This window comes from Antennarius striatus, chromosome 5 (genome assembly GCF_040054535.1).
Source record: "Antennarius striatus isolate MH-2024 chromosome 5, ASM4005453v1, whole genome shotgun sequence".
NCBI classification, from domain to species: Eukaryota; Metazoa; Chordata; class Actinopteri; order Lophiiformes; family Antennariidae; genus Antennarius; species Antennarius striatus.
In genome coordinates, this window is record NC_090780.1 from 17579207 (window position 1) to 17591290 (window position 12084).

The following is a 12084-nucleotide window of genomic DNA, read 5'->3' on the forward strand; positions in this document are numbered from 1 at the left end:
CCTGGGCAGACCAGAGTTTTGATTATTCTCGGAACCATCCACAGAAGCATGATCAGCTGGTCGATTACAGTTTGTAGTTTTGTGTATATATAATGTATTTATATGTATATTTATGTGCATGTATATCTATATGTATATATATATATATATGTACACACACATACATATATACGAGCACACACACACACATATATATATGTGTATATATATTTATATATATATAAACACATGTGTGACAAGGGGGTGTCAGCTGGAAGCCACTGTATTTAAAATAATTAATATTATTTAGTCTTAGAGTAATAGCTGTAGTTTCTAAGTAATCCTGTATTTACACAAAAACTACACATGCCCTCAAAATAAAATAGTATATTACAGTATTTATAATTTCCGTCCATTCTTAGTTTTCCCAGTGTGTGCCATATGGATCATAGCCTGAATTTTATTTGTTTATTCATTTTTCTTGGATAAAAGTTTGTGTCTAATTGATCTTTTTTTTATGGTTTTACTTCTGTGATTTGCTTCTGTGTGTCCATGGTGATCTTGGAGAAAATGGACGGCAGTAGCCTTTATGCTTAACATTCAGTTTTATTTGGTTCAAGTTAACACCCACACTGATTTGGAGATCTCATGCAGCAACTGGACCATAGACGTTGAGAATGGATGAGGGAGTTATTCATAAACAGGAAGTGACATCACAGCACAACAGGAAGTGCAAAAGCCATGGTGTGGCACTTAAGCTCACAGTACCATAAAGATGCATCCAGTGCTCTGTTGGCTATTTGGTATTTGTTATGCAGTAGAGCAATATGATGAAAAAATAGCAAATAAGAGGCTCACAGCACTCATTGTTAGTCTGATACTGAAATGTGGGCCCTTCCACTGTGCATGCCACTGCTGCGCCAGAAACAATTACGTGTGCTGCTCAAACCGACATATCCCAATTCACTCTCATGACATCTCCTCACAGTGTTTCCTGTATCAGTGATTTCTATTGGGGTGAACATATTATAACTTTTTTATGGAAATAAACAGAGACAAGACTATAGTCCATAATGACTTTACCACAAATGTAATCTGCTATCAGTATAAACGCCGCCATTACAAGTGAGCAAAATGTTGTTATTTCACTGAGATGCTTCTAGCCCTATAATTCTAAGCGTCATAAGCAGGGAAGCGCCAACTGGCCCCTGACCAGGCGGCCGCCAAAATAAGGAGACCAGCCAAGATCATTGTCCATCAACATGGAACTAAAAAAAAAAAAAGAAGAAGAGCAAAACATGAATCATAAATTCATGTATGTATCATAAATACTCCCATCACATTCACTTGCATTTTGTTGCAGAGCTCATAAAAGTACATTATAGTATCTCCTGAGAAAAAGGGATGGTTTTTTTTCAAGCATTGCATACATTTCTAGGGTCTCTCTGTCTAATAGTGACAGCAAAAAAAAAAACTGAATGGGTGGGGCACATTTCACCCAATTCCACTCCATAAACAAAGGGCAACAAGGGAAAACAAGGCAGATCTCTTTGGCTTCTCCACACACAATGTTCTTAACACCCAATCATAATTCTGTTTCTTAATAATAATATGGGACATTGCTAACACCCTGACAATACACTCCAGTACAAGATCATTTCCATGGACGCAATCTTAAATGTGGCTACCACAAAGGTGTAAAATAGTTAACCAATGCGTGGAAATAACATGAGAGACTCAAACAAAAGCAAACAAAAACACACAAACACATAAATATAAGCTACATTGGATAATCAAAACTTTTTCTAATGTTTTCAGAAAGTTCAAATCACCCATAAAGAAATACCAGAAACAGAAAGTTTACCAGACCTGTAAAATTCCCACAAACCACTTAAACCAGCTGCAAGTCTCCCAAAACGCCCACTCACACAAATCTAAAGGCAGATGGTATAGAACATTACATAGGTGCAACAAATGATAAATATAAGCTTTTTGAGCATCAAAGCTTTGCGCACTTTAAAACCTTTCCATTTAAAATAAACCTTTTTATCCCACAAAACACACAGACATCAGTTCCCACAGCTGACACACTCAAATCTCAATCAGTGTTTTGGATTTCACCCACTGATCCAATGTGGTGACATTATTCACCGACACCTTCTGCTCTCCTGTCCTTAGAGGCAATTTAAACATCATTTTAAAATGTGTGAGTAATGAGATACAAATTCTGATCCATTTTTAATGACCAACCTTCACGTTGCTTTTCTTTGTTAAACAAATTGCTCTCTGAGCGATTCAATTTTGACAATGGCTCAATCTTACAGTCAAGCCACTGTCGTGGCCAGAGTATTAGTGTTTTGTGGACTATGATAATTCATGCAAGATTTCTGATCAAAACATGCCATCATGCAAGTCATTTCTATGCATTGAACAAGCACAATTATTTATGTATTTGTTTGGAAATCTTTCTGAGTAAATGTAAGCCCTTGGCCCAAATTGGCTCCACAAACAGACAGACCCTTAACCAATTGGTATGAAAGCCCATGTAAATAAAAGTGCTTCAAAGAGGGTATAACAAAGATAAAATGAGTAGAAGAGTTAAGTGGCATGGGCAAAATATTGAGTATTGTTCTTTTTTTTTTGTCTGTTTGCATTTTTGCAGCTCAAATGAAAAGTATTTCCAACCCTTTCTGTCATGTGTCTTTTACCTTCACAGTCATCTGTCTCTTTGCCTTTATAGAACAGTCATTTCTTTCCTCATACAATTCAGTACTAAACGACACACAGAAACATTCATTGGCTGCTTTAAGAGAGACAAGGCTCGAACGCCGAATGACATCCTCGCTTTTTCAACTCTTATAGGACTCCATGAGTTGAATCCAGGGGCTGAATTCCTTCAGTGTCTTTTCATTCTACATCTTCGTGTAAAATTACTCGTCCTCTCCTCAGACCAATGGTAAAGTATGCTGTCTGCTCGTCAGAGGACCCAGACAATTCCTTGTGTGTCTTTCATTGCCAGAGATTAGTAGCATAGATACAACAGTATCACACAGTATGCTGATTATGTTTGGTTTGAAGTTCAAGAGCTATAACAGATCGAGTTGCATCCCTCTGCATCAATATAAGAATGAAGTCTGTAAACAAAATTATTAAATATTATTTTTTCCGACTTGCAAATGAAATTATCTGTACATCTGTGTAAATGAGTTTCCTCTTGCTTTGCTTGAAGTTACACTATTATATTTTTGTTGTTATTACTGTGATTATTATTCCAACGCTCTAACATTTAGATTCCCTGATGTCTTTTTGGTTTCTTCCTTTTTCTTTCCTTCCATCCTTGCCCTCATTGTTGTCATCCTGTTTCTCCTTGTCAGGTTTGGTTACACTGTCATAAGAGGGCAGGGAGGCAGTTGAGGGTGTGCCCTCCTTCTTTTCCTGTTCCTGATTGTTCCCACCATTCTCCACTTTGTTACTGGACGGTTTGCGCTTACAGACAAATCCCCTCCTAGCCAGGTATGAACGGTAGGCCCTTTGAATGATTCTGGAAGATACATCCTCCTGCTTGCGCCTCAGAGTGGTGGTGATTGGTTCATAAGAGACCTTGGAGGGATTGGCTGCCACAAAACGCTCCTCCATCTGTTGCCTCAACATATCCAACTCGCCGCTGTCACCCAGCACACGCTTTGTGAAAGCAAACAGGATGTCCAGGCAATGGATGCGATCCCCACTAACCATGGGCATGTCCATTGCAATGAGTTCAATGGTGTTGGGCTTGGGGACTCGCAGTGGATGTTCAAGTGCATCAGCAAAGTCAGAAAGCTTGGCATAGGTGATAAACTGGCAGGCATCAGGGTCAAACTTCTCCCAAATCTCATAAAAGGTCTCAAAGTCGTCCTCACTGAGCGGGTCGGCACTTTCCTCTGTGGCAACGCTGAAGTTTTCCAGGATGATGGCAATGTACATGTTGACCACGATAAGAAAAGAAATGATGATGTACATAACAAAGAAGAAGATGCCAACAGAAGGGTTGCCGCAGTCTCCTGTAGCAGGGGTGCCGGCATTCTCCAATAGGGGATCACAGTCTGGAGGGTAGTTCAGAATTGGCAAAAGCAGGCCGTCCCAACCAGCTGATGTGGTGATCATAAACAAGATGATCATGCTGTTCCCAAAGGTTTCAAAATTGTACAAGTCATCGATTCCAGCCCCGTGTTTCACATAACCAAAGTTAGACATGCCAAAGATAGAGAAAATGAACATGACAAGGAAAAGTAGCAGGCCGATGTTGAACAAGGCAGGAAGTGACATCATTAGCGCAAACAACAAAGTTCTGATTCCTTTGGCCCCCTTGATGAGACGGAGGATCCTGCCAATACGGGCCAGGCGAATCACCCTGAAGAGCGTTGGTGACACAAAGTATTTCTCAATCAGGTCCGCCAGGAACATTCCTGAAGTTACAAGAATTCAAACAGACAAAAATACATAACGTTTAAATACAGGGGACTTTATCACCAAAATATAATAATAATACTTTATATAGTTTTTATTTAAAGGGAATATTTCATGATGTAGTAGTAGAAGTAATAGATGTGAATAATAATCACAATAATCGTGATGCTGAATTTGTATACATATAAAACTGCTTGTGAATACTTGCCCACAATTGAAAGGATGACCACAACCACATCGAAGATGTTCCAGCCATTGGTAAAATAATAGTGACGCAGTGCAAAGAGTTTCAATAAAAACTCGCCAGTGAAGACCACAATGAAAAAGAAGTTGACCCAGTAAAGTACATCCTCCGTCTCCTGAGATTGATCATCTGTCTCCACCATCATGGTGACCATGTTGAGGCAGATCAGGATCATGATGGAGATGTCAAAGACCTGCTGCGTCACAAAGTCAAACACCATGCCCTGGATGTTGTTCTGAGGTGAGAGGTAAAGAATAGATGGAGAAATACTCAGTTTTTAGAAATGTTCCTAACCATTTCAGAAATGAAAATAAAGAGCAAAGAAAATATCTACCTGAGGCCTGGGGATTGGTTTTTGTGGCTTCTTTGAGCCAAGTTTCTTCATGGCATTGTAGTATTTCTTCTGCTCCTCTGTCATGAAGATGTCCTGACCTCCAAAGTGAGGGGATAAAAAACAGTTTGGTTACAACCTGCAAGAACTTACATTTTTGATTCCAGCACAAAAACAACTATAGTATACTGGTTGCTTTGAAGAATCTAGTTTGAAACTCTGCAAAGGTGAAAGTGTGGAAAATAAGTCTTATCTTTTTCTTCTGCTGGTTGAAGTTATCAATGATGACACCAATGAAGAGATTTAAGGTGAAGAACGAGCCGAAGATGATGAAGATGACGAAGTAGATGTACATGTATATGTTGACCTCATAGATAGGCTGGAGCCCCACCTGCACAGCAGCACAAATGAAAATCCATGCAAACCTGTACTTCACCGTGTTGAGCTGATGATATCTGGTGCATGAAGCTTACCTTTCTAGAATCGACTGCTGCATACATGATGTCCATCCAGCCTTTGAATGTTGCCTTTTCATGTGAACAAACACAAAGAAAAGGAGAAAAGGAGTTGAAAACTTCTCTGATGACAGAAACAAATAAGAAATGGCAGAAAAGGTTCCTCACCACTTGCAGAAGAGCCAGGTACCCTGCACCTACATTGTCAAAATTGATTTTGACATTTTTCCATCTGACTGTAGTATCATTTGGTTTCATGAGGGCATAGCACTCTGTCTTGTTGTTGACCTCATGAGGGAGGAACAATTCCTGAGCAGTCTCATTGTAACAGTAGTAATACTTTCCAGCGAACAGATTGACACCCATGATGCTGAAGATGAGCCAGAAGATGAGACACACCAGCAGCACATTCATAATGGAGGGAATGGCCCCCACCAATGCGTTCACCACAACCTGAAAAGAAGGAGACAGAGACACTGTATTCTCACAATCTCACGGCTGTTCACATCAGCACACACATACGTAGAAATGCACATTCTTTCAGCCCATCAGGGGCCATAAGTATGTTAGAAGATTTGTGATGTGGATTTACATAGAAATCATTTTTCAGGTCTACATCCATGTAATACAATTTTTCCATTACACTAAATTGTGAAACTTCAGGGAATAAAAATTCTTCTTCTATATTCTTAATAACCAATATTACACTTTTCTTAATTCATGAATTTTGATGTAGGAATTATGAAATTGTGTTCAATAATCAATATGTTCCATAACTGTTTGTGGCCTTTTCGAGAGCACATGTTTAATTTAATCTAAGGAGTGAAATTGCAAGTGAGGAATAAAATCCAGCTTAAATAGAAACAGATATGAATGTGCATTTCCAGATCAGACACTGTAATACAATGACAAATAAACTAAATCTACTCAGATGAACATCAAATGTCACAGCTCTATTTAGCGTCCTAGTATTATACACACACAAAGCATTCATTTGATAAGTTTACGTAAGTACTGCAAAATGGTGATCAAGTAAATCATGGTGACAAACAAGAGGATCAGTGAGCAGGGATGGGAAGAGTGGTATGCAACCAGAAGTTTGTTGATCTTCCAGTGTGACAATCAATGCTATACTTTGATAGGATCATTGGAACTGGAGGCACAGTCAGAGCTGTGACACTGCAACAAGTGGAAGTTAAACAAATGCATCACACCCTGAGGTAATGATCAGGAGGCTCAGTTATCATCCATCTATCATCTGTCTGTTAGTCTGTCTGTCTCTCTAGCTCTACCTAGTTCTCTGTTTCTCTCTCTCTCTTCACCCATCTATCCGTCCATCATCATCCATACATTCTCTCTCTCTTTCAACCCTTCTATCCATCTGGTTCTCCCTATCTCCTTATCTATCCATCTAGATCTGTTTCTTCACCCATCTGTCCATCGAGTTCTGTCTGTCTGTCCGTCCGTCCGTCCGTCCGTCCGTCCGTCCGTCCGTCCGTCCGTCTGTCTGTCTATCTATCTTGTGATGTGTCATGACAACCTGTTGCTCTTTTCTCAGCGTCAGAGCACATAACATGTTGCATCATTCAGGTTAAAATCGCTCTTTTCTTCTGGTGTTTCTTTGGATTCGGGACTCAAAGAATTTAATACGTTTTGATAATATTTACATTTTGCAGTGCTTTGCAGTGATTCAGCTTCTACTAATAGATATATCACTGCAATTTTCCTTAAAATGCCACAAAATTTATAATAAATGAAATGAAATATGATCAATCAAATCAGATGTATTAAGATCATCTGAGATGATCTGCATCCATGCAAAAAAGCTTGTCACTGATAAAAGCTAAAACAATTTCCCCCGTAAACACCTTTAAAAGATCTTCTCTATTGCCATCTCTAGCATGCTTGTATTTAATTGGCATGCAGAAAGACCAGCTGCCTGGTATCTTAGGTCTTACCCTCATCCCTTCAAAACGTGACAGGGCCCTGAGGGGTCTCAAGGCCCTCAGTGTTCTGAGTGATTTAATCGGGCCTAGATCGGAGAAGCCCAACGCATTAGCTATAAGGCTGACTATAGACACCTACACAAATAGGGACAGAAGGAGAGGAAAAACAGAAGTAAAGGAAGAGAGGACCCACATGTAAAGACAGGTATATAAGTGGATCCCATATACTGTATACTGTAAGAATGGCTAAATGGTTATATACAGGTATATATAAGTACATACTGTATATATTCAATATATATGTTAGTATATGTATCTAAATGATATACAATTATACAGTGGTTATGACAATAGACAAAGTTCAATGAAGCAATAATGACCCAAGCTTCACTGTTTTCTTTTAATATTGATTGGTAATGTTTGTGTGTTGTTTTAGTTTGGAAAGCTGGTGTAGAGTGATAACCAGCTTTACAGCAGAGTGAGCACACCTGGAAAGAAAACTTGTGGTTGACACAGTGAGAAGGACAAAGGTTAAGAGTCCCACAATGGGAGGGGAGGGGAAAAAAATTAGATGAGCGATGTATTCACAAACACTAAATTAATGAGAGACAATTATAAACACACAGTACACAATACAAAACAATACAGTTTCCACACCAGAGAGCATCTCACTTATAAGAGGGGAGAGAAAATGCAGAAGGTTGAGGACACCTTTCAGGTTTAGAAGAGAGAGGGTAACCTGTGAAAGCAGGAGTCCCAACACATCACACAAACCTTACCCTGGACCCTCAAACACCGACCCCTCAGTTCCTCTCGATAGCTGAACAATGTCTCTCTTAACTTAGAGAAAGACATAGTTGAAGGAACCTGCTGTGAGAGAGAGGATCAGTCAATATTAGAGCAGACTTGCATGGGAATAAGTTTTCTGCACCACTGATCAATGATATTATGATATTGTATACTGACATTTCTATGCATTATGGGTTTTCTGAACCCAGCGTCCAACCTGGAGAACTTGAACAATCTGTCTTTTTTCACAAGGAACATTTACCAACGTTTACAACAAATGAGGGAAATATTTTCATGGATGTACACTGAAAAAACTACTAATAACACAGAAATACTCTGTTACAAGTAGAAGAAACAAATTCCAAAACAGGTTTGATTATATTTAAAGTATCAAATTTATCAAATGTAAATGTGTGTTTATTATAGCACCAATACAGGCATCAATAACAGTAATACAGGGAAAACACTCTAAAAAAATACTAAAAATGTATCAAAAGCTTCATTTATTTGTTGACTGTTGATGTCTTTTTTTTGGGCCATTTTTGCAGTAAATTAAAGCTGTAAAAAAGTAGCAGTAGTAAATAAAGCTGTTAAATCACTGTAGTGGAACAAAGACTGCGATATTTCCCTATGGATATAAATATCGTAAGGTAACAGAAAATGAAAATGAAAGGAAGTTGCATACATACAATGTAATGTCCCACTACTGGGGCTCAGATACTGTCATTTAAAACATGGAAATATATCTAAAAACACAACTGCAGTGATGATCCCACATGTACACACTTCTCTACCTACAAGATTCTGAGTGTGAAATATAATTATATTTCTAAATTAACCTCTAAAGCTCAGTAAAATTGTTCTAATCAAAGCAACACCCCCCAATGTTCAGAGCAAACATTATGCTGCAAAAGTTGCTGTAGAAAGGTTAGTCAAAACAACCTAAAACAGAAGGGTTTGCTCGTACACCATGTAGAAGCACGGCACTTAATCTGACTGCTGTGAAAATGGATAAATGGTTAAGTGTTCATCTGCTGACGCGCTGAATGATTGATGAATTCCATAAGTCATTTCCTGAATGTGCATATTGCATATACATATGTTGTGAATGAAGGACATTTACTGTACCTGTAATTGTGATATTATATTGTGTATATTTATATTTACCTCATACAGACCTGCCGACCTTGGAAAAATTTTCACTATCACTGCACAGTCAGAATTTAATTTATTCAGTGATAAATTCTGCTAAAACATATCAGTAGGCATAGCTGCTGCAATGCAAACTGCATACAGGCAGGCAAGTCAACATGAAGTTGATATTGTATATAACCACCAGAGCACGAGGGCTGTGTTGAGCCATGTATCTGAACATGATGTCTTGAATATTGAAGTCCTGAATACTGAGCTCAAGTGTGGTGACAAACGTCACCATGCTCAAAGCTTTAGACCTTGTGACAGTGGGAAACATAATGGTACTTGACAACTCACATGGAAACCAAACAAGAATGCAAGTTAGCATCTGAACATCCTCATCATGTGACATGATGAGGGCAATACTGTTGAATAATGGAAAGATTAAAGGAGTGACTTAATATCTAATACATGACAAAACACACAACACAGAAGCAACGACTTGAAAAGAAGCTAGGACGATAAAAGAAATAAAACTAATGACATCTCAGGTTATTTTCAATGTTGAAAGAAAAATCTGCACTGAGAGAAAAACACCAGAGGATGCATTTCAACATGTTCAAAGCACTACAGAAACAGAAAAAAAACAGCTTTTGAAAGAACCATGTGGTATTTGGTGTGGACAGACACTGCTGTGCCTAAATATGTTTTTTACAAAGAAATAATGTAAGTAGGAAATCTATCACATACATACAGTATGTACGGCATGCAAGTGGCAGATCCCTGAATGATCCCTGTGTCCAGATCATGACAGGAGTCATCTTCATTCTATTTCCTTTCTGTGTGTATTTGTTCATTTCTTTTAGGTTCATGTTAAAGGCCACGTGGGAGCCTGAGCCTATTCCAGCTGACTTTGAGGCGGGAGGCAGAGCTCCCCTTTGACAGGTCGTTGGCTCATTGCAGAGCCGCATAGAAAGTCAAAAATGTTCAAGGCAACACTCATCCATTTCATCACTTTTAAGCCAATAATTCACCTACATTGCATGGTTTTGGGAGTGGCATGTGGAGGGACGAAGCTAGGAGGTTGTGGTGGGAACCCACAAACACAAGAAAAACATGCAGACACCTGAAAGTCTCAACACGGATTTGAAGCCAGGACCTTCCTGCTGCGTAGCAGCAGCATTATCCACTACGCTATTTCATATTACCAGGTCAAAATATGACTTGTCTCAATTAGATAACTGCAATTAGTTGAGTATACAACAAAACTGTATTCAAAGTACTTACATCCACAATGAAGAAGTCCAACCAACACCAGGCATTGGTGAAGTACTTGACAAAACCATAGGCCACCCATTTCAACAGCATCTCTAGGATGAAGATGTAAGTGAAAACCCGATCGGCGTACTCCAGGATGATTTTGACTACCTTCCTCTGCTCAATGTACACATCTTCAAAGGCCTATAGAGCAGCAGAGAATAATGAAAGAGTCAATGTGTGATCTGCTCTCTCATTATGCAAGATAAACCACACCTTATGCATTTCATTTAATGTTGAATGTCTATAATATGTATAAACATCAATTCAGTTCTTCAATTCATGTTCAGATATGTATGCAGGAACACGAACCAGGGCTCCACTGCTGAGTAGGATCATGAAGATGATGAGAGTCTCAAACCAGTTATGTTCTACTATCAGGTAGCAGGTCTTCCTCAGGAACCACCAATACTTGCCCCAGCCATGAGTGATGGGAACATCACAGCACTTGTATTTAGCCACACACTCTGTATAGCAAAAAGAAATACAACTAATGATACACGCGAAGAAACAGATGCAGAATGGATCATAGTGCTTTTATAACTGTATACACAATGTTAATGATAACTCCCGTTCACAAAGGTGCATACCATCTGTCCAGCAGGCATCTGGGTCAAGGTACTCCTCCACTACCTCCACCACTGCCACCTCCTCCACGTCAGGCTTGATGTCTATAGTGCTACCCTCAGATGAACTGGTATCATCAAGCTACAGGACAGAAGAGATCATTTCAACCTCGGATTTTATTTCCGAGTACAACAGACTCAGCAATGAGATACTGAAAGCATGTGGATATGGCACAGCGCCAGTGTTCCCATTACATTAATGCACTTGTGTATTCATATGCCACATGACATGACTTATAGTGTGACGTTTGCATGTGGTGGAGTTAGAGCTTCATCTGCCATCTGCTATACACAGAGTTACTAATAGATTCACAGAAAGGTAATAAAACCTGATCAGAGAAATTATTGTACAAAGTACAAATGCACAAGAATATTTGTTGTACAAACTTCTGGACAGTTGGGATTTAAAATGTTACTGAAATGAACAGATTTCAGAATTGTACAGTATAAAAAAATTAATTTCAAATTTTTAGGCATTAAAATAATAGTTTGATAAAAATGGCTAATAAATTATGTCATAACTTAACAAAAGGTCATGATGAGGCTGCATAGACTAGTAGAAGAACAGAATAACAGCTGGCCTAGTGCAATGGAATGCAATGACATAGCTAGTTCAGGTAATTGTGAAATTATATCTAAGTTTATAACCATACATTGTTATAAAAGGACTGCATTAGCACTCTTTTTATTCGCGCTACCAATTCAACAGACCGATCGCTGGTTTTCTGAATTGCTGTAAGCAGCTCAGTAGCTACTCCCTGCAGTATATCCTTAACTACTCTGTGCTGCAGGGAAGATGTGTGGCTGGTGCTGGAAG

At 38.9% G+C, this 12084-nt stretch overlaps 1 protein-coding gene across 1 annotated transcript in view; it reads right to left on the reverse strand.

The window, feature by feature from the left end:
• Positions 1-3258: 3258 nt before the first annotated feature.
• Positions 3259-12084, reverse strand: part of LOC137596020 (sodium channel protein type 8 subunit alpha-like) — a 37166-nt gene continuing 28340 nt past the window's right edge. Inside the window, exons 18-27 of the mRNA XM_068316427.1 lie at positions 11232-11349; positions 10954-11108; positions 10612-10785; positions 7414-7536; positions 5624-5908; positions 5474-5527; positions 5254-5391; positions 5004-5108; positions 4634-4904; positions 3259-4424 (exon numbers count right to left, since the gene is read on the reverse strand). Coding sequence (XP_068172528.1) covers positions 3259-4424; positions 4634-4904; positions 5004-5108; positions 5254-5391; positions 5474-5527; positions 5624-5908; positions 7414-7536; positions 10612-10785; positions 10954-11108; positions 11232-11349 — 2589 coding nt within the window. The remainder of the gene's footprint in view (positions 4425-4633; positions 4905-5003; positions 5109-5253; positions 5392-5473; positions 5528-5623; positions 5909-7413; positions 7537-10611; positions 10786-10953; positions 11109-11231; positions 11350-12084) is intronic.